Here is a 23,213-nt window from a genome sequence, read left to right as displayed (position 1 = left end):
AGAATATCAAATAGTCTGTCTGGTGACCTTTGTTCAAAGATAAATGCAATCATACTTGCTTCCATGTTTTTTTTTTTTTTTTTTTTTGAAGCAAACACTTCCGAGTTTGAAGCAATATTCGAGTATTTTTCTTGTTGATTTTCACAATCTATTCCACATTCTAATCTAATCACTGCCGCCGCCTCCACTATCGTCATCCCCGCCCCCAGAATCATGGCGCACACCTCCGCCGCCGTCGACGACATTCTCACAAAAAGTGCTATCACCTGCAGAGGAGCTTGTCTGAAGTGCGCTGAGCATAAAATTGTTAAACGACGCACTCGAGCTGAGGCTATGATCTAGCTGTGGAGTTTCGTGCCACGTTCCGCCTTCCATTCGGGCAATGCTATTCCGATGAGCTCTTCCGACAAATGGTCTGCTTATTACCGGTGCATATATCCTGGCGGGCCTGGTCCTCTTAATTGTTTGATTTGTTGTCAGTATGTAGTTGACCGTTTGCAGGACTTGTTTGGGCGGCTTATAGGATTTGTTACCCCTTACTTTAATGTAAACTATTGCCATTACAATGAGTGATGCGAATATATAAACTGCAGGGGTGAATAACTCGATGTTAAATTTCAATAACTAACGTTAAGTAATTGCTGAGTAACTTACCATTGATAATTATATAAGGATACAGCTCATAGACAGAAAGTTCCATAAAGTCAACGCAAAGCACCCTCAACAGTAGCAAAACAATCGTAAAAGAGAACCACGATTGAATGGCCAAAAGGTCGCTCTTTGGCAGCCGCACAAAGAGAAACACATTGAGAAATAAATTGAGCGAATACGCTCCAATCCACAGCCAAGCCGTCGTGTCTGGCATTAAAAGATACTTTCGATATATAAGTGTATACGTATATATGCATATTGATGCCAGCTAACAATTAAATACAAACAACTCACGGTCTAATTCATCTGCGCACAGACTGAAGCTGGCACTGCCAATATCGTAAAGTGTCCATATGACATTCAACAAGACAATGCCAAATCCCAAATTCGTGGCTGCCATGTGAGAGCTTCCAGTTTGGCGATAAACAATTCTAGATCAATCTCGAGATCACTCGCCCGTAACGAGGGTTCAAAGTAGACTGGCGATCAAATGGTTAGGTTAGATAGGTTAAGGCGAGAGAGAGAGAGAGCGCGAGAGAGAGCGCGAGAGAAGAGCGCGCCAGAGCCAGAGAAGAGAGCGGCATCGGGCCTGTGGAACCCATTTAAATTGCACAAATTAAACGTTCAAAATTATCAGCTATTTATATTTTTAAAACAACAAATGGCATACAAAACAAATAAATTAAACTAGCAACATTAAAGACTTAACTTAACAAACACACACATAATATTTTTATATTTATATGACAACATAATATAAAAGACTAAATTTCAAGATAAAACGTAAGATATGGCATGTGCAATATTCTTTAAAGGCATATCGCTCAGCCTCAGCTGTGTTTTTTGCCTACAGTCAAACCCTTTTTTAAAGCACAGTGCAATTAACGATGATTGTGATTTGTAGTCTTAAAGTAATCACTTAAATATTTAACGAGCTATATATGCCACTTTGTACTCGAATGATTGCCGCTGACCAAGTTCAAGACCGCTCGCCCAGAACGAGCGTTTAGCGTAGACTGGCGACCGTGTTGCTTGGTCAGCCGTGCGAGAGAGCCCACTTGAGAGAACAGACAGAGAGAGAGAGGGGGACAGAGAGAGAGAGAGAGAGAGCCGCCGAATACGGCGAGCACGTGCTGTGGAACCCATTCACATTGAAAGCAACAAATACTGCAGGAATGCCATTGGCAGCACGCCGACAAGCTAATGCCCTCACAATGCGGCTAAGTCAATAGCACAATGCATATCGAGAGCAAATAATTTATTTGTTTATTTAATAAACTTAACAAAGATTACAATTACAAAAATAAAAAATTCATTTCATTAGTGACGATTTAAGGCACATTCTTCCATTCTTAAAAACTAAAAATGTAAATAGAAATGCTTGACTATTTGTATTAAGTGAACACTTCCGAGGTAATATTCGAGTCCGCAATCACAGTCCACGCCCCCATCATCGTAATCTCCGCCTCCACCATCGAAATCTGCGCTCTGGCTTCTTACTTCCAAATATAAAGTATACAACTGCCATTATAACAAGTGATGCGCCCATAAAATCTGCAAGCAGTCAGATTAGATGTTAGATTTCGTTAAACTTTCAATTGTACACTAACTTGCAGTTGGAAAGCATATAGAAATTCCCATATTAGTGTTTGTCAATGCAAAATATCCTGAAAAGCAACAAAACAGTCGTATAAAGAAACCACAATATGATGACATAAAGATCGCCCTTTATCAGGCGCACAAAGAATAACACATTGAGAAATATAAACGTCGAATACGCTCCAATCCTCCATATCCAAGGCGTGACGTCTTTCAAAAAAAGTGAAAGCTTTTGGTATACACTTATATGCGTCATACTTAAATGCATATAGATTCACGTTTAAGATTAAATACAATCAAATGCACCCAACAAACCCTCTGATTCATGTGCATGCACTCGCTCAGAGCGAGGCTTTTAAGTAGACTGGCTGTCAAATAGAAAGAACTCCAGAGAGAAAGCCGGCAAAGAGAGTGGCAAATGTTGTGGACCCCATTCTCAGTGAAAGCAACAAATACTCTAAGAATGGTATAAATAGCACGCCGATAAGCTAATGCCGTCACACAATCAACAAAACAATGTGTATCAAATTCAGTGAATATATTTCTTTATTTAATAAACTTAACAAAAATTGCATCGTTTGCTTATTGCTATTGCAAAAACAACAAATAATATAAAACTAAAAAAATCATTTGAGGTATATTATTTGGCTTCTTGAGTTTCGAAGGATAATATCCTAATAGTCTATCGGTGACGATTAAAGGCACAGTATTCCATTGTTAAAAACTAAAAATGTAAATATAAATGCTTGACTATTTGTTTTAAGTAAACACTTCCGAGTTTGAGGTAATATTCGAGTATTATTCGAGTTCCACATTGTACTCTAATCATCGTTGCCGCCACCATAATCGTTGTCCCCGCCTCCACAATCATAGTTCCCGCCATCGGCACCATTGACGCAGCAGGTATCCATATCGCAGCAGTTTTCCTTATCGCAGCAGATTTCCTTATCATTGTTATCACCGCGGTTGAAATCGAATGGATTGCATTGATTATCATCTGAAGCAGCGGTGCTTGGCTCCGGTGCGCTGGGCATAAACCTATCAAATGGCTTATTCGAGTCTGGGTACAGATGAGGTAGCCAACCCAAGCGTGGGTATTCGTGGCATGTTCGGTTTTCCATCGGTTCAGCATAATATAGATTTTCTCTCCAGCCAGTTGGTCTGCTGACCATAGGCATAAGTAATGTAGCCGGCTTGGTGCTTGTTTCTGTTAGATTTGTTGTCGGGTTGCTGACCATAGGCATAAGTAATGTAGCCGGCTTGGTGCTCGTTTCTGTTTGATTTGTTGTCGGTTTGCAGCTAACCGTTTCCAGAACTGGCTTGGCCCTTTCATTAGATTTCTTACTTCCAAGTACCAAGTAAACTACTGCCATCATAATAAGAGATGCGCCCATAAAATCTGCAAGCAGTCAGATTGGATGTTAGATTTTGATAAATGTTCAATTGTACACTAACTTACAGTTGGTAAGTATATAGATTGGCCCATATTGGTATTTGTCAATGCAAAATATCCTGTAGAACAACAAAACAATCGTAAAAGGGAACCACAATATGATGACATAAAGATCGCCCTTTATCAGGCGTGCACAGAGAAAGACATTGAGAAATAAATAGAGCGAATACGCTCCAATCAAAAGCGGGCCTGTTATAAAAAAGTACTTTCAGTATACACTCATATATGTACGTCATATACGTCATAGATGCATATAGATTCAATTAAATACAATCCAATGCAGACAACTCACCGTTTTTCCATGCACTTCCCATAGCGACAAGTGTTAAGACCATATTTATGAGGGCAATGCCAAGCCCCAATTCCATTACCCTTTTCATATGGGTGTGTCCGTTTTGACAGCTGCCGACCAAAACCGAGACCACTCGCCCAGAACGAGGGTTCAAAGGAGACTGGCGGCCAAATAATACCAGAGAGAACGCCAGCAAAAAGAGAGCGGAAAGTGCTGTGGAACCTATTCAAATTGCAAAAAGAAAATCGAAAATATTACAAAAACATAAATACTTAAGTTAATTTGTCTTTTCTTTTTTGTTCAATATAATCTACATAACATTTAATATAAAATGCTGTCAGTAGCGCTCGCAGAGCGATTATGTGGAACATAATTAATTTGTCAGCGAAAAATTTGAGATATGGTTTCTGCCGAAGTCCAAATACACTTGCCAATCAACTTGAGTAGTTATTTACTCTTGCAATAATTAACTTTATAAAGAGTATTGTATAAAGAATCAAGAAATTAATCATATTTGCAAAAAGTTTAACATTAAATGTAAATGCTATTTGCGTGTACTTTGATATATGCCCCATGTTAGGGCATTAAAACGTGTCCGACATGTGCTGAAAGGTGGAAAAAAATAAATGTCTTTCGTAATTTATAATGAGAATCAAGAGGCAGTTAGCACGGTTGCGCTCACAGAGAGACGTGACGTGCGAAACATGCGAGAACAATGAGCTCACCCATTGCGTACTTGTATACCCTGTAGCTCTATATCTTCAACTCGCTCTCTCGCTACAGACTTGGCCTTAGGGTATTTTGTGGTCGAGAAATCGGTTTGATTCAACTTGTTTTGTGTCAGCACAAATTGTCATTGCTGAGTTTAATTTGGAGTTGTATATTGCTCAAACGAGTCATGAATTGTACAATCGATTTACAAAGTAAAGTATTCCATTCGGACACTTGACGTCAGTATTTAAATCAGCTGGAGTAAACTCTACCCTTGAACTCTCTCTATTAACTGCCTATACACAAAATGAAGGCCAGGTCTGCGTTGCCAGAAGAAAAAAAATCAATATTTGTGCTGTCATACAAAATATATATGATAAAATTTGCACTTATGCCTGAAATAGTTCAACTTAAACTGAAGGCCAAGAAACCCGTTGAGCATACAATGTTGATAATGGAAATGTGGAATGTGCACAAGGATATCAGGCAACTATTATAGTTTGCCGAGACGACTTCGTCTTGATTTGAAATGCAATACGAAAAATTGTGAGATTTATATATGAGAAACCTTTGAGCGTGAACTTTTGACGTGAGATTCCTCAGGGATTGCAGACAAAGCTTTAAAGTTCTTACAGCTCGACAATTGAATGCCTCTTAATTTAATAAAATTATGTTTTATCTCAGCATGAATATAATATAATATTCGACAAATAATCCTAAATATTTAAACTGAAGATAATTTATTTTACATGCAAAAATATTATTTGAATTATTATATTATTATTAAGGCTTTAGCTGCTGTTAATTCAATTATTTAAAAATATTTCTCTTTATTTTATTATTAAAATGCTATCTTGCCTAAGCACGAACTTTTATCAAATAAAGTTTCATATATTCCTACTGTTCCAAATTTTACTCAAAGGGATTTTATTAAAATTATAATTTATATGTTAAAGACAAGGAATTTACAAAGTTTTAATTTATATATTCCTTATATTTTGTCGTATTTTGTCTTAGATCGAACTTTTATTATACAACACATTTAAAACTAAGCGCGAGATAGTTTATTTATTTGTTCTCTCACGGAATTTATTTATATTACAGTATTTAAAGTAATTAGTGTTTGTTAACTTAAAGCAAAGTTAGTTATGTGTAACTAATACGAGTTTCATGCCCTGAAATTCTACCCCAATTATATTTGTACATATGTACTTATATGTAATACTGACGTCTCGTCTTGTTTCCCTACGTTGCTTATATAGTCATTATACCTGATTGCACGAAAAGTAAAGCAATAATTAAAGACTCATTAGGGCGACGTTGAAGCTTGGCAACGACATTCTACAATCTATAGTTATAGCTAAAGTAATAATATATTTAAACAGATTATTATTAAATAATTTACAAAGTGCATTTGAAGCTTTTGCCCAACAATTGGGCGCTCAAATTGTACTGGGGCAAACTTATTGGGAATAGTTAACAGCCTGCTCACATATGTATAGAGTTTGGCATGAAACTGGACGAGGGTTCTCTCCATGGAGTTATGATATTATAAAATGCAGCAGCTTTGCCAGCTTTATGCATAACAACAACAGCAACAACAACAACGAGGCGACAGCTCAAAATCGTTGTAAAATATTTAAGCGTGTTATGAAAATGCAAAACCACAGCAACCAACAACAGTCGGAAAAGTGTATGTGTGTGCGTGTGTGGGAGTTGTAAAAAGTTTAGCTGAGTTCACTTTAGTTAACTGTAAAAGCAGCGGCGGCAGCATCAACAGACCTAGTTGATAGCTATGCTTTGGCTGGTTGCATGCTACGCGGCGTGTGGCACAAACCAATGAACCACATAATGCGGTATGCCCAACCAACGCACACAAACACACACACACAACGGACGTTTAAGCAAGCGTGTAAATTATTTGAATTATTTATGAGCAACAACAACAACAACTGGCTGAATGACAGCTACAACAACCGCAGCCAACACAAGCAAAGAGCTTAAAGCCAACTGGTTGCACATTCGCCATATGCAACTAAATAAACCATTCGCACTCCCTCATTGCCACACTCCACCCCGTGAAGTCAACTCGTTTAGCGACAAAATCAAAATCTTGCACATTTACAGAAACAGAACAACATTTTGAGGCATGCTTCAGCCTCCAGTCGCTGTATACAACATTTCAATCCCTTGACAGCGCTTAAACTGCGCCAAGCTTGGCCATTCTCCCGGCCATCGTCGTGGATCCTGATAAATGTGACGCAATTCGGCCTGAAGAGCCAAAAGTTTTGGTCAGCTGACTCGTAAGTGGTAATTCCCAGCTGGTTAATTTATTAATAGGCCGAGCAAACCCCAGAGCAATGACTGCTGTAAAAGAAAAGCGGACGAAAAGAAAACAAATGAAATGTAAACACAAAATTCGTGGAAATGTTGACTTACAAATTTAAGCTTAACATCAATACAGGATTAAAGCTTTGTATGCGCATTTTTCTTAAAAAAAAATATATAATTTTCCTGCAAATATTAGAACAACTTTAAATAAATTGTTCTTTTGGAAAACAAAGCTCTATTTCTGGTAGATTTATTAATATTTTTAAAGTACTTTTCAAGATCGGACTACGTTTAACCGAGAAATTGCCACTTAGAGTTTCACAAAAATATAAGAATTGAAATATCCCGGGTAAGAACAGTACAATTTTCAAATGATAAGTCTCAGTTGGAATAGTACGAATCAGGGCTATCGATTAGCATTAGAAAATCCGAATTCTCATTCTCATCACAAAAATTGCAAAAAAATCTTTGCTGTCAATTTGGTCTATAGACCTACACAATTTTACAATTTTACCAAGATTGGGTGTTCTTTACCCGAGATAAATATTAATATAAAACCTTGTATAATTACATATTTTCTCTTTTATTTTGATATATAGTATATGTACATGTTTTATTCTGACATTTTATTTTTATATTTCCAGGTCAAGGAATACTGAAGAGTTCAATTAATTCAGTAGATCGCACAATTCCAAAATGGCAAGCTCAGGAGCGGACTTGCTTTAAAAAAGAAAACAATTTTTAAGGAATAAACAGCGAAGCTTCGATTACTACACCCCCGGGCAAATACAGAATTGAAGCCGTTGGTTCCTAGATAAAACACATATCCGCGATCATACCATATCATAGATATAGTCCTGGTGAACCTAAACAGGGATTATTTGCAAAAAGCACGGATTTGGCCGGAAACTAGCACGCCTTTCTGTTAGCCGGCTACAACTGTGGACACGCTCCACCAAAATGGTTGCTAGTTGACCTAAATATCCTTGGTTATACCATACCGTAGATATAGTCCTGGCTAACCTAAATAACCGATGGTTCCTAGTTGACCTAAATATCCTTGGTTAAACCCTACCATAGATACAGTCATGGTAAACCTAAAGCTCCAAATCCGTGCAAAATTCGCTCGGAAGTGATCCAGAAATATGAATGCATGAATGCCCTTTCTTTCAGCCGCCCCAGCAGCAGCCCCTCCTTCAACCTTGGTTCTCAGATGACCGATATATATCCTTGATTTTACTATACCATAGATATAGTCCTGATGAACCTAAAGGTCCAAATCAGTAGAAAATACTATAAGATACTCTTTGTCGACAATAAAGGTTTAAAAATTAACTGTTGCAAAATTCCACTTTACTGGGCGCGGCCGTTGGCTCATATTGTACAAATCATAATTCAGTTGAAATACCAGGCGAACAGAAATGCCCAGCAGGTAGATGCACAGAAATTTTTTTGCAAAAATTATGACTTGCAATTTTTTTTGACAGTTCACTGTTAAGCAGCTGTTATTTAACAGGCCGCTGTTAAGTCTATGTTGGCTAACAGACCACTGTTAATAGCCCCTGTTACAAGGGGGCGTCCGGCTTGAACGGAAATTTGGCAAAAATACCAGGCGAACAGAAGTGACCAGCAGGTAGCTGCACAAAAATTTTTTGCAAAAATGATGACTTGCAATTTTCTTAACAGCTCACTGTTAACCAGCTGTTATTTAACAGGCCGCTGTTAAGTCTATGTTGGCTAACATACCACTGTTAACAGCCCCTGTTACAAGGGGGCGTCCGGCTTGAACGGAAATTTGGCAAAAATACCAGGCGAACAGAAATGACCAGCAGGTGGCTGCACAAAAATTGTTATGAATGCAAAATTTCATTGCATACCCAAACGGTAACAAAAATTTGTATTGCATAACCGCAAGCTGCAAAAAAATCAACGATTGCAAATTTCAATGGCATACTTTTACTGTCGCTATTTTTTAGCAGCTGGATTTTCTGGATCACTTCCGAGCGTATTTTGCACGGATTTGGTTCACTAGGACTATATCAGTGGTATGGTATAACCAAGGATATGTGAATCATCTAGGTACCATCGAGGGGGGTGGGCGTGCTAGTAGGGGGCAGCTGAAAGAAAAATCATGCATTTTTCATGACCATTTCGGTCATTTAGGTTCACCAGGACGTTATCTTTGGTATGATATAACCGAGGATATATAGGTCATCTGGGAACCATCGGTTTTGTTTGGCTGTTCACGTGGGGCATGAGAGATAAGGCACAAAAGCAGAAAAAAATTATTTAAATAACTAAATGGCGGCATCTCGGCCAAATAAAGCCCGATACCGGGAATTTTGGGCGCGTTAAAAAATAAATCATTTCTTAAAATCTTACTGTTTCTACCCGAGATAATATAATTATAATTCATGTTATTGTAGCTTTGCTACATAAGCAAGTTGATTTGCTAACATTTTACTTAAGGTGTTCTCCAATCAAGTTTACTGTTCCCCTCGGTATCGTTTAGGCTTGCTCTTGCGAAGTGGCGTCAACATCTGCCAAGCTCTTGCTGATGGCTGTGTTCAGCTACTGGAACTGTAGATTTGGCGGACAGGTTGTGCGTGATAGAAATGATGTGCTGGAGTTTAAAGCTTCAATGTCGATAAGTCCTTGTCACCATAGAAAATCTGCAAGAAAATACAAGAGTTAAATCCATTTTCCGTTTAAATAAACATAACTTTTATACCCACACAAGCCGTATTCCTCATGGATCCCGAAAGCTACAGCGAGGCATGCAGGAAAAAATGTTATGCAATGATTCAATTATTTTATAGCTTACTTTTTCTCTTAAAGCGAATGTCAATTTTGAATTTCGGGCTTAACGCTTAAGTTGGAGCCCCATTAAAAATCCAACCAGTGTGACGCCACGATTTATAGCAAATTAAGATCAGTTCATTTTATAGGACTGACATAGAGCTGCAACCAGTCCAGGTAGCTGTTAAAGGGCAGTTAATCGAGTTTCAATCACAAGGCAGTGGGTTTTACAGCAGGGCGAATTGTGTTCCTTTGCGGCAGATCCGAAAACAGAGCCTGCAATAGGAATGACCGTGAAATTGTGAATGATATGCTTAAGTTATAATTTCATTAAATGTTGTCTACAAAATTTCAACACATTTGGCTAAGAAAGTCATCACCGGCTTATGCCACAAGTTGTTTGGCAACGTTTCTTTTTTTTTTTAAGATACAGTTACATGTACGTGTGTATCTGTCGGATTGCTGTCTTTGGCTGGCTGTGCCATTTGGGCTGCTTGGCGGGCAAATGTGCTCACATCACGCATACGACCCGTCCCCGCTCCACGCACAACTGATGGCCGCAAAATCTATCGCCGCGTGGCATAGGGCGGGCAAAATGGGACTTAGGCTCGCAATATGCCTGCCAATTGCACGCACTTTTGTCGTTCAATTTACTTGGTATTGCCACAGCCAGTGGCAATGGCAATGGCAATGGGAATGGCAATGGCATTGGCAATGGGAATGGCATTGGCATTTTTGTGCCCTAAGTGGCTCAGTCGAGTTGGCTGTGTTGTGGCACGGGCATGTTGCACGTTTGTTTGTTTGTCTGTAGGTTTCGCAATAATTTGGTCTATTTGTTGGCCTGGCATTGAGTTTATTGAATTTGGCATTTGCATGTTATACGAGCGCCGAGCATGTGAAGACAGCAGCCAACCGAGCGGAGCTGCTGCTGCTCCCGCTGCTGGCAGTGTCACCCACCCAAAAGCCTCTTTATGCCAGCTTGAGGGGTGTCTTCGTCTGGGTTTTGTTTTTTGTCTATGTCGCTGCTAGAAGCTATTCAATTATCTGTTAGTAAATTCTGCAATTGAAGTTGTTTATTGTGCACGATGCTCCGCCAATTGAATTTGCTGCCTTAAAAATGCCAAAGCCCCTGCCCTCAGCCAGCGCTTTTCGCGTCTAACTCCATGCTTGGGTGTTTTGGCAGGTGTGCGTGGGTTGAAATTTAATTTCACAGCCAATTAAAAATGTTGCACGGTGCGTATGATGAATTTGAAGCTGGCTGCCAACAGCTGCGGCTTTTGTAACTCACGTGCGCCACTTGGCAACTTTGGTAGCTTAATTGCCAGAGCAGCCCCTCCTCCTCCTCCCTTGCTCTGCAACATCATTTCGAGGCAGAGTACCTATTTGAATACCGCTGACAGCTCACTTCAGTTTGATTTATGCTCGGACCGAGCGAGCAGCAACAAAAGCGAGCCCAAAGAAAAAAAAGGCGCACAAAAAAACAAAATGAAGCCTCGGCAAAGTGCAAAAGCAAATTAATTATGCACATTAACTTTTGTCGCCTAATGTGCCGCGCTGCAAGTTCTGCGCTGATCAGCATAAGCCAAGGCTGAGCTGACCCAAATGCCCAGTCTGAGCCGGTCTCGGTCTCCGTCTCGGTCTCGGTCTCGGTGTCTGCGTCCTTGCGGGTCCTTGCGCCGCCAAGTGAACGAACCGACATTGAAAAATGGTCGAGGCCGCAGCAGAAGCCGCTTAATTAGTGCGTAATTTGTAAGTCTGCGAAAAGGAAAACAAAAAAACAAAAATAAGAGAAGAAAAACAAAAAATAGAAATGGAAATGGCAATCACAAAAGTTCGCAGAGACCATAAATGAAACAATGAGAGGTAAATATTAATTACGAAAATGGCAAGTTTCAATGCAACGAAGCGTTAGAGAGAAAGCGAGAGATCGAGAGAGACAGAGAGAATCAGAGAAAGAGAGAGAGGCAGAGAGAACTGTCTCACTGTATGCACATATGACACAGATGCTTGCATATATTTCATATTAAATGCCAATTATATTTAAGGACAAAAGCACACCAATTGTTAGCTAACAGAGGAGAGAGAGAAAGAGAACATATGAGAGAGAGAGAGAGCGAGAAGTCTCACTTGTTTCATATATGACATAGTTTCATATCAAGCACAAACAAACTCTTGAGGCCCTCGCCAAAGGAAACCCTTTTAGCAAAAGGAGCAGCTGCCGCTCGTCCTTTTTTCCCTACCCTTTGTTGTTGCTACGCATACAAAATTTGTTTATTTTTAATTTCTAACACCGCTTTGAAGGCATTTATTTTTTTTTTTTTTGTATTTTTCTTTTCGCTTGATTGAGGTACCCGGCATAAACCGCAGTATTTGCATTATTTTTGCCTTGTTTGTTTAGGGTTGCGTCGCTGACCAATTCGGACTGGCCAGTGTAACCCACACAGCCTCACCTGGCCACGCCCTGCTCGTATTTTGTGGGCGTCACAGGTGTCAATTAGTGTGGCCAATTTGGCATGCATGGGCCTCAACGGCAGCTGTTGCTGCTTGCTGCCAAGTAAACAGCTGCCCCATGCTGCCTGCCACACTGTGCATAAATGCTTTAAATTGTGCCTTAAATTTTTCGCTCATCGAATTTGCATTTTTTTTTTGTTACATGCAGCAAATTTTCTGCCTGCCGCACATCCGTCGAGCACTCGTGTTGCATAGCTGCAGGCGCCGCATTCCGGGCCCTCTTTAAGGTCATTTTGGTCAGCGCCACTTTTGTGCTTTTGTTTTTAATTATTTCTGCACAATGCTTCGCCCATTTAAATGTTAATTAATGGAGTCGAGTTACCTCTGCTGGCCGCCAACAGCTGCAGCTGCAGCTGCACGTGCCGCAGGGCTGACTTTAAAAAAAATCCAGCTGCAGCTGTTCAACTAAAGGACACCTTTTACAGGGTATGCAGCTGGTTGGGCGGCACGCACATTTACCTGGTTTGAGCAGCAGCACCTTTTTTATGTTCTTGGCCTGTTGCTGGCGCCGGACTTTAACAAGCGGCTCGTTAACGGCAACCGCGCAATTACACTCGAAACGCTTTAAATTTTAAGTGCGGGCCCGAGTTACTGCTCGACTGGCTGACTGCCTGACTGTTGACTGCCAGCTGCTAACTGTGTGGCACCTGTTGGCAATGACGCTGCCGCTGCCGTTGCCGCTGCCGTTGCTGCTGCCACTCAGTCAACGCCACGCATGGCAACCCTGGCACATCCTCTGCGGCGTCCATTGTGGGCTAATTGGGCGCAGTATGCGGTACTTTGCAGCTTCAAGTTCACTCGACAGGCATTTCTGGTAATTGTATACCCTGTACACCCATTTAAATGAGTCAAAAGCGTGTGCATAATGCACTTCCGCATTTATAAATATTTTTGTGCCTGCAGGCAATGCGTGCTTGGCTGGTTTTCACGGTATACTCTGCATTTCAAAATAATTGCATTTGGGAAATTATAATTTTAATTTTTGGAAAAATAACTTGTACTTCCTTCTAGTCAAACTTTAGTTAATTTTGTTATTTTTGAATTTTTTGTTTTAAATTGTTCGTGTTCGTGTTAAGGAATCTATTAAATTTTTGGCCGGCGATGCGTCTGCTGCTGCCTGCATTGGCCTGGGCCCCGAACTGTGGAACGCTTGGCCGCGGGCAAAAAAAAATAAATCAAAATTTCTTTGGCATATTAATTTCATAGCTCAGCACTTTGGGCGCTCATTTTTATTGCCAGCTCTAGCACTCTGCAACTATGCGGGCATATGCGACTGGCGAACGAGCAGGCGACATGTCGCCAATAAGAATGCCACGCACTCTCAACAGTTTATCAATAACTAATATTTTGTATTAATTTAAATGTATATTTTCTTATCATGATCTCCGTCAAGTTTCGTGAGAAACAGTTTGTTATCAGTCGAAATATGTTTCATACATTGAGATAGCGTCACGAGCTTTTTCTGCTAAAGTGCTGCCAATATCAATATTGACAATTGAGCGAATGTAATTTGAAATATTCCCTTCTAAGACATGCTCACACATATTTTCAAATTGAAATTATCAACATTATAGAAGAGAGAGAGAGAGAGTTTCTCTAGTCCAGTGCTAAGGAAGTTTTTCTGGCCTTTTCTGGGACTTCTTGTTGACTTAATGCCTCGCATTGGCTTCAAGTTCGGCATAGAAATAATAATTGTGGCCGCCAGCGCCAATGAACGCCGTTTCCGGTTTTTCAAGTTTGTTTTTGCTAGAGCTTCCTTCGGGTTTTTTTTCGATGCTCGCCGCCGCCGCCGCTCGCATATTTTCCGCACTGCAACTTGTGCTGTGTAATTTTAATTTTCCAACGTCAACGCTACGCCTCAGGCAGCTCAGCTACGCGCGATCTGGACTCTGAGGGGGCAGTCGATAGAGAGGGGGAGGGGGGGATGCTGCTGTATTGCTGGTCAGCTTTATTGCAAGTGGTGTAGAATGGTTGGGGTCTGCTTGAAAGCTCAAGGACTCTGATGGACGCGTGCCCCCGCACCGAGCGTCATTTATTGCTCATATATTTCGTGTTTGCCACATTTTTGCCATTTTCACATTTTCGCTTGGCAAATGAAAATGAAAATAAGCAGAAGAAATAAAACAAAAGTGAACGGAAATTTTTTAATAAAAACATTTCGCGCTCTTCCCAATGCTGTTGCTGATTCAAGCAGCGAATATGCCATATTCCATTACCATATTTACCATTTCCCTTAAGAGGCGGCTAACCGAACAAAGATTGCCAAAAACCAAAAACCGAAATGCAATTCACAAGGATATGTGTCAAGTGCCAGTGTCCGAGTGCGGAGTAAGCAGCTGGACTGCAGCTGCATGCAACAATTAAGTTGCAACAAGGATACAATACACACACACACACACACACATGCAGCCTGTGAGTCTTCTTCAGCCTTCAGACTTCTCCAGAGAGCCTTGCTGATTGTTAACATTCCATTTTATGGCAGAGTGCAGCATTAATTTATCGATCAGCTGAAAATGTTCCGTCTGTGGCAACTTCAACTATGCCCATACCAAAAATGTACCATAAACTCGCACTTTATTTCGAGTTGATATACTTGAAGCTAGCAACATCTTATTGATTAGGCTTTTATTGAGATGTTCATTTTCTCGGCGCTGCCATCATATGGCGGCGGCTGTTTGAGCTCTGTTTCTGCGCCCAATGTCAGCTCTACGTAGTCCTTATATATGATATTCATCATGAAGGCAACGACATCTGAAATTCAAAAAAAGTTCAACTTGCAGAAGTTTTAATTAATACGACAATGTAGTAACTGACCGGCAGGCAACAGAGGTAGAAAGTCTTTAATGTAATAGAAGAAATATCTCCAGCCATGATCCAAGAAGGAGACAAGGCTCGCATAGACCAATGCGGTAAAAAATGCAGTCGTAATGCCCAGCCAGAAGAGCAGGAACTTAGCCTTATGCTGCGCATGTGCCCGCAGTACCCCATAGATCAGGGCTACAGTTGCAGTCAGTTGAGCAGAAAGCACAATTTCCAGTAGACCCCTTTTATCTATAAAATGCACTGCATATTACCAAAGAGATCTGCGATTTACAATTCCTAGCACCTACAGGGAGTACAAAAAGGAATCGAAAGCAGGGACAAGCCCCAGACTGAAAGTCCAATGGCAATTTGTGCTTTTCTTCCGTTCGAACACATTTCACTTCAACGAATTTAACACAACTGAATTCTGAAAATTCTGTTGCTGAAGTAAACAAGCCAACCAAGGTAGAACCAAGAGTATAATTAATTATTATTTGCTTAGAGGTGAATGCTACTAAGATACCCTGTACATTCAGAGTATATTCTACCTAGATAGATCGATCTGTGTTCAGATTGAAGCATCGATCAGCTATAAATATTAAATGTGTGCATATATACAAATAGATATATACATATACATTTAGATGAATGCTCAGACATATGCAATATGCTTAAACATGGCGATCTAACCATAAGAGGACTTTATAGCACATGCGCCTTTAAGGAAAATGCGAATTTCTACACATAAGAAAAGTCAGGGTAACACGAGAATGTAAATGGCTTTGTTGTCTATAAATTTTCAGTCGAGAGCATGCTTGCTGCGCAATTTCCGCAGCGATTGGGCTTGGTTGTTGTCCCGTGTTCCTATTTATATGAAATAATCAGCTCATAAACATAACACAAAAATTGTGGCTATATAACAAATCGGGTCAAGGGTCAACCTTAAAAAGTTGTGTTACTCACTTTCTGTGTGAATGGAGGCGACAGGCGGGTGGCGGGAAAGTGCGGTGTTTTCTCAGCTCTTAGAACTCTCACTTGTGCTTAAAATATCATCGATTTGGTATCGATATCAAGAAGAGAAGAATTTATAGTTTTTTAAATTTAAAGTCTCTTGTTGTATGTTTGCCATTTTCGAAACAATTAAGAGTGCTCTAGTCATTAGTGCCCGACTATGGGATACGCTGAGCATTCTTCAATCAACACCAACACCTAAAGAAGAAACAAGTAAGAGGTTCTCGTCGGGAGCTCCCGACTAGGGGATACCCTGAACCCTCTTCTTCCGACAGGCGATAGGTATAAAATGAAAAATTCTTTATATATATATACTATTCTAGAAGCTACATGTCAAGTTTGGTGACTATAGCTTATATTATTTGCCGAAATTGCGCAAAAAAGAAGATATCGATATCGATTTTTATCGATTACTTGGAAACGCGGCACTAGGAGGACCAACAGCCAAAATCTCTAGCCTAGAACCTATAAGAGTTCTGAGATCCTTGCGTTCATACATACGGACAGACGGACGGACGGACGGACGGACGGACGGACAGACGGACAGACATGGCTAGATCGACTTGGCTGTTGATGCTGATCACGAATATATGTGTATACTTTATGGGGTCGGAGATGCTTCCTTCTGCCTGTTACATACATTTGCACAAATACATAATACCCTTTTTACCTATTTTTAATTGGCTCAGGGTATAAAAATATATTAGTTCCCTGTACCGGAGAGTCAAACTCGCAGCTCTATTCAATCGGGCCACCGATTCGTAGCTCACACCCACACCAAGAATTAGTTCTCAATGCAAAAAAAATGAACTAAAATAGCAGAACATTCACAGAGTAGGGTATGCGATAGAATCGCAATTTGTAATTCGTGTATGTGTGCAGAGGTATACAGAAATTCATGTATACAGAAATTGCGGCCAATATAAACACAAGTTTTCTTAAATAAATTCTGTGCTTCTTAACGGATTTAGAAATTGTTGCCAGCAGTTGCTTTTCGTGTGCCATAGAATATTCACATATTCTGCAAAAGACAGCAGCATCAAAATTGTGGCTTAAATTCGTGAGTTGTTCTAATTGATTAATTCAGTGGATATGCAGCTATGGGGCGGAGGCGAAGGATGGCGATTGCTATTATATAAAATAAAAGATACTTCACCTGTATCTATACAATGGAGGTTACATATCAAGTTTTTGATGACACTGGCTCTTAAAACCTGAAAGATTTGATAAAAAATCAGGATTTCGGTATCGATTTTCGTAGTAATGTAGTAATAAAATAATAAGATCATATAGTTTAATAACAATATTCATAAAGTAGCCCATGTAAATTGATTTTACTTTTATTTTTGCACAGTGTATTCTGGCGAGAAGTTCTTCTCTCAGCCAATGGCGTGCTAGCACTTATGTGCATATATGTAAATTATGAGCAAAATATGTATGTTTATATATGTTATTATACTCTTAAGAATACCGATTTTCTACCGAGCCTCAGTTCACAATATATGCATACATAAGTGACTACAAATTTGGTATAAATCAGTAACAAATCTGCCTTGATGAATATGAATATTCAAGCACATGGAAACATGAGAGAATACATTCTTCTGGACTCTAGACGAGTATTTCGCAGTCGATTGCACCCGTCTTTAACGTTTGCTACTTGTTTATACAACAGATCAGTTTGCGAACTTAGCGAGCAGATATATTTTTATTTCTCTTTAATTTCTGCCCAATTGGAATTGTTTGCTTTAAAAAGTGAATAATGAACCCTCTCTTCTTCTATCTCTATCTCTATTTATCTCTCTCTCTCTTCCTCTCTCTGCCTCTCTCGCTCCGCCACCTCCTCTCTCTCACCCCATTCCTTTCTCTCACACCCTTCCTCTCTCCCTCTCTCTCTCTCTCTCTCTTTCACTCTCTCTCTTTCTCTCTTGCTATATACTATATCTACATGTATGAATCAGTTCTCAGAGCAAGAGCATGAACAATACTTTTTTGCATGCATCATATGATATTAAACGTTGACTCTTTACACAGACACACGCGCATAAACACACACACACACACACAGAGTGTTGCACTCTTGTGCCCAGGCCAACAATTAAGTTGCAACAAGGATACAACACACACACGCACACATACAGCCTGTGAGTCTTCTTCAGCCTGCAGACTTCTTAGCGCCTCGCTGATTGTTATCATTCCAACCTATGACAGAGTGTAGCATTAATTTATCGATCAGTTAAAAGTGTACCATAAACTACGCCCATATTTAGGGCTGTTGTCAACTGAATTCTCGCACAATCGCACTTTATTTCGAGTTGATATGCTTGAAGCTAGCAACATCTTATTGATTAGGCTTTTATTGATATATATGAGATTTATAATAAATATGACAATGTAGTAACTGAAAGACAGGCAACAGAAGTAGATAGTCTCTCATGAAATGGAAGAAATATCTCCAGACATGATCCAAGAAGAAGACAAGGCACGCATAGAGCAAAGGGATAAAAAATAAACTCGTAATGCACAGCTAGAAGAGCAGAAAATTGGCCATTAGCTGTGCATATTCGGGATGGATAAAGATGGCAATGATTCTGATTCTGCTAACCTCTTTGCTAATTTTTTCCAATCGACTTACTTTTCTGTCCGTCCTAATAGTAATTCTTACCCTTATAATATGGCTTCCTCTAGTTCTATACTTGCTCCTATTATTTCCCATTCCTCTCTCCTTTCTGCTATAAATTTATTAAAATCCTCTTACTCTCCTGGGCCTGAAAATATTTCTAGTTGTCTACTTAAGAAATTCAGTTCCTCCCTTCTCCATCCATTTCTAAAGGTTTTTAATCTATCCCTTGAATCTTCTGTCTTTCTATCTTTTTGGAAACAATCTTATATCATTCGTCTTCACAAGAAAGTTGGAAAGTCTGATAAAAAAAATTATTATTGCAAAAATTAACTGACTGCTAACCCTAAATTTTTTGAATAAATAATCACTGCGAATTTGCAGTTGGCCAATCAATTGCATCCAAATAATCTTCCGTCGAAAGCCAACCGTAGGACAATCCTCCGTGTTGTCTTCCTACAATAGTTGATTGTTGGTGACATAAATTCTTCTTTTCCGTCCAGACCCGCCAGGAATTATCGCCCCTTATTCCTATCGACGTGCACAACAGATTACGCTACGCACAATCCTTCTGGCGTGTTATGTAAAAACTACAACAGTTTGTATTCCGTTTTCTCTACCGAACTTTCTCTACCCCTAATAAAATCGTTGCTTTCAGGATACCTTCGGGAACTCACTGACAAGTCCCAGTTATGAGTAGAGGCATAGCTTGCCGGACAGGCTAGTAATTTTCTCCATCGGGTCGCTCATTTCCCATCAGTACCTCTTTATTCTTTCTACTAATCACTCTATATATTGAGTAAAATTTTCTCCACTTTATTAATAACTTCTTTTTTCCTAATCAATATAGTAAATCAATATTATTTTTCATTTTTACTTAAGAACACTATTTTCTTTATTGACATCTTCCTTATTAAAGCTGTAGGCTTTAATAACGTCACTGACAATATTAGCTGGTAAAAGGGATATAGCTGGCCGGACGGGCAAATAAAACACCTCCATCGTGTCGGTGATGCTATTAGAAAATTGTGTATTCTATCATTTAATTTTCACAATTTTCGTTTTTGTAGATTAATTATTAAGCCACCGCAAAAAATATTACCGCTAAGATCAGGGTTATCGCTGAAGACCACCAAGCAGCATACTCAAATCCAGGAGCAACTGAAGCTATAAAATACACTGCATATTACCAAAGAGATCAACGATTTGCAATTTAAAACACCTACCTATACTAAGCAGATTAATCGAATTTTCCGCGAAGAATATCATGGTGATTGCAATGCCAAGTGTAACGGAACTCCTGTCCAAACACATTTCACTTCAACGAACTCAGCCCAACTGAATGCTGAAAATGATCTTGCTGAATTTAACAAGCCTCGACAGAGTAATATTAAAGATTATTTGTTTATAAGTGAGTGCAAATGAGTTCCAAGTGCAAGAGAATATAAAAAAATAGCACACAGACACACACATGGACAGAAGCACACACGCCGCTTGCACATTCTCAAACCAATACCATTACCAAAAGAAAACGAGAAAGAAGGGCTATAATCGGCACGTCAAAGATTTAATACCCTTGCAGACCCTATCTATAGAAGCACAGGGAAAATATAATAGTTAAGGCCGAGTATGGCTTAGATATCTTGAAAAACAAAAAAGTTTTTCATACAAGAACCGATCGTCCCTACGGCACCTATATGATATAGTGGTCCGATATTAATAGGATTTTCCATGTATATGTGAGTATAGTAAAACTAATAAATGCAGAGTTGGGTCAGGATATCTCAATAAACAAACCTACCTATAAAAGAACCTACTTTTTGACCTGTCGTTCCTATGATAGGATATAGTGGTTCGATCCAGCTGGCTCCGACATATGTACTGCGTGCAGCAGAAAATGGCACTTCTGCAAAGTTTCATAAAAATGGCTTTTAAACTGAGATACTAGTTCGCATAGAAACAGACAGACGGACATGGCTATATCGACTCTGTTGATACTGATCAAGAATATATATACTTAATGGGGTCGGAGATGTCTCCTTCTATGCGTTACATATTTCACGACAAAATTATAATACCCTCTGCCTTCTTTCTCGTTTGTTTTCAATTCGATCGGTCTCAAACTCATTTTCAAAGATCTTTGTTCAAATTAATTTGTGGGGTGTTTTACCCTTTATGGAAAATCCATGCCTCCTTGGTGGAATTTGGGGTCAAAGATTCGGTGGGTGACGTTTAACGCTCAAATTCATTTCGAAGATAAATATGAAAAATGATTCCTCGGTAGAAATGCGATTCAAGAATTTTTTGGCCGATGTTTTAAGTTGTGTCCGATTTGCTTCAATATTATTTTTAAAGCTCTACAAGAGAACTTAATAAATATGTATTTCAGCGATTTGGGGAATTCCACCCGAAACAGTGGTAAATTGAAGGAAAACGAAAACGAATTTGTTTGTTCACTATCCGATCGCTTTCAAACTCATTTTTAATGATAAAAGAGAGAATATATTTTATACATGCCACGGGCAAGGCCGGGCATAATCCGCTAGCTAGCTCCCATATAAATTAATTTTACTTTTATTTTTGCACAGGGTATGCTGGCGAGAAGTTCTTGTGTCAGCCTCTCCCACTCTCTCTCTCTCTCTCTCTCTCTCTCTCTCTCTCTCTCTCTCTCTCTCTCTCTCTCTCTCTCTCTCTCTCTCTCTTACTATATAATATACCTACACATATTAAGCAGTTTTCAGAGCACGCAAATGAACAATGAATACTTTTTTGTTTACATCATTTGTCGTTGACCATTTGCACAGACACACACAGACACACGCACATACACTCACACACACACCCAGGTTGTTGCACTCTTGTTGCTGAGGCTCATGAGCAACAGTTTCAGCTGCCGCATCGACATCATCGATGACGCTCCCGCACAGGATCAGCATGCATTGGCCCGGGACTGTTGTCGGCGAGCGGGTCTCCAAGTCGACGCACTGCAGCTGCACATTATTTGGCACATTTGCTCATCAAGATGCAACAACTTTTCCTAATTGAATGTCATATGAGTGACATTATGTCAGCTGGCTGCCCGTCGCCTTGTGCCCGGCCTGATGCCAGTCCTGGCAGTCAGCTCCACTAGAGCTGGTGCTGCTGGTGCTGATGCTGCCATGTCGACTTAGTCACGTGTGAAATTAATTTGTAATGACTGGAAGCATGTGCGTCATTTGCATTTGCCTTGTGCAGCATAAAAGCAGTGGTAAAAGATGAACTAACAGGGAGCTCTTGTCTCGTTCAGATTGACCCAAGTGCCAATCAGTTTTGGGGCCCAGCTTTTGGGGCATGAGCTGCTGAGCTGCTGTGCTGCAGCAGCAGCTTCTGTGTCTCTTCAAATTGTGAACAATGTGCATAAGGCGCTGATAAGTTTGCCATTCTGTGGGCGTGTTTTTCCAGCCAACGGCAATTCACCTGCCCCCCGCGTGCGCTGCAATCCAAGTTTGGGCAACTTAATTTTGTAAATTGTTCACAAATTCAACGAACTGCAATTACTTTGTGATTTTGGCAAGTGGCGAAAAGTTTGGCATTGCGAATGCGATTTGCTTCAGTTGCGAGTGGCATAGAAACTGTAACGAACTTAAATTGGAATTGCATTAAAAACTGTGCCGCGCACATGACGCGAATGCAATTCATTTTCTGACTGACTTTGATTCAAACTTCGACTCAGCCCCGGGGCAATATGAATAAAACAAGGCAGAAAAAAACACAAGAGCTTGGGGTTAACTGCGCTACGCCGAAGTTTCAATGCTCTTGAAGGCATTTAACTTAACATATATACATATTTACATTACTTTCGACCATTTATAGCCACGGGAGGCATGTTATGTGATTGTGGAGCTTGTATTTGCTGAGTTTGGTGAAAATATCTTGAAAGCCAAACAAGTTTTCCATACGAAAACTCATGCGATGTGGAAAAGATTTTGCTTTAAGAGATCTTCAAATTTAAAACATTTTTTTAATGCAACATTTAACCTTCCACCATAGATATATAAATGCTAGGTACTGCCTGCAGCAGAAGAACTATATACTTTATAGTTTATGGACGTGGCGACGTCTAAGTTTTGATAGCCTCTAGATAGGTATAAAAACTGAACTTTTCGACTCGGCTGAAAGTGCGCAAACTGAATTGAACTGGAGCCAAGTCAGATAAACGCAAGTGTGCCAAAAACTGGCGCTAGCAACAGGTTAAATTGGCACAATCTGTGCACCGCACGCTGTGGCAGCAACAGCGGCGGCGGCCGCTTTGTCAAGGACACGTCTGGCAGGACCAGCACGAGGGGGGGGGGGGGGGCTGTGGGAGGGGGGCAACCGAATCCGAGCCGGGTGACACAAATTGCTGCAAACACCTTGGCAGGCTGAGCAGGCAGCGCAAAAAATTGGAACTGAGT

General features: G+C 40.0%; 3 protein-coding genes and 2 long non-coding RNA genes across 8 annotated transcripts in view; 1 reads left to right on the top strand and 4 right to left on the bottom strand.

Annotated features, from left to right (window-relative positions):
• The window catches only part of LOC135431798 (uncharacterized), a 36,683-nt gene extending 27,304 nt beyond the window's left edge, over window positions 1-9,379 (top strand). For 2 of the 3 annotated variants that reach the window (XR_010436839.1, XR_010436837.1), the window contains exon 3: window positions 7,682-8,372. This is a non-coding gene — a long non-coding RNA (uncharacterized LOC135431798). Of the gene's footprint in view, window positions 1-7,681; window positions 8,470-8,670 lie in introns of those variants that run through there. The other variant, XR_010436838.1, reaches the window with a different exon arrangement.
• LOC135432179 (uncharacterized) lies at window positions 23-1,656 on the bottom strand. The gene is made up of 3 exons (XM_064687705.1): window positions 946-1,656; window positions 655-858; window positions 23-587 (listed from the first exon to the last, which is right to left on the bottom strand). The coding sequence occupies exons 1-3, from the start codon at window positions 1,049-1,051 to the stop codon at window positions 166-168; spliced, it is 732 nt and encodes a 243-aa protein (XP_064543775.1). The 5' UTR covers window positions 1,052-1,656; the 3' UTR covers window positions 23-165.
• On the bottom strand, window positions 2,836-4,240 carry LOC135432006 (uncharacterized). Its single transcript, XM_064687444.1, has 4 exons — window positions 3,996-4,240; window positions 3,710-3,892; window positions 3,491-3,649; window positions 2,836-3,424 (listed from the first exon to the last, which is right to left on the bottom strand). Exons 1-4 carry the CDS (start codon window positions 4,081-4,083, stop codon window positions 3,072-3,074), a joined length of 783 nt encoding a protein of 260 aa, XP_064543514.1. The 5' UTR covers window positions 4,084-4,240; the 3' UTR covers window positions 2,836-3,071.
• Window positions 9,380-9,435: 56 nt separating the features above from the next.
• LOC135431799 (uncharacterized) overlaps window positions 9,436-23,213 on the bottom strand; it is a 79,367-nt gene continuing 65,589 nt past the window's right edge. Inside the window, exons 3-6 of one of the 2 annotated variants that reach the window (XR_010436841.1) lie at window positions 11,125-11,591; window positions 9,862-10,112; window positions 9,773-9,802; window positions 9,436-9,709 (exon numbers count right to left, since the gene is read on the bottom strand). This is a non-coding gene — a long non-coding RNA (uncharacterized LOC135431799). Of the gene's footprint in view, window positions 9,710-9,772; window positions 9,803-9,861; window positions 11,592-23,213 lie in introns of both variants that reach the window. The other variant, XR_010436840.1, reaches the window with a different exon arrangement.
• LOC135432237 (uncharacterized) lies at window positions 14,917-15,561 on the bottom strand. Its single transcript, XM_064687805.1, has 3 exons — window positions 15,458-15,561; window positions 15,162-15,398; window positions 14,917-15,098 (listed from the first exon to the last, which is right to left on the bottom strand). The coding sequence occupies exons 1-3, from the start codon at window positions 15,543-15,545 to the stop codon at window positions 14,965-14,967; spliced, it is 459 nt and encodes a 152-aa protein (XP_064543875.1). The 5' UTR covers window positions 15,546-15,561; the 3' UTR covers window positions 14,917-14,964.

Source organism: Drosophila montana, unplaced genomic scaffold, assembly GCF_035044405.1.
Source record: "Drosophila montana isolate Dmon_TW-CO22-7 unplaced genomic scaffold, ASM3504440v1 contig_3200_1, whole genome shotgun sequence".
Taxonomy (NCBI): Eukaryota; Metazoa; Arthropoda; class Insecta; order Diptera; family Drosophilidae; genus Drosophila; species Drosophila montana.
This window is presented reverse-complemented; position numbering and strand designations above follow the sequence as displayed.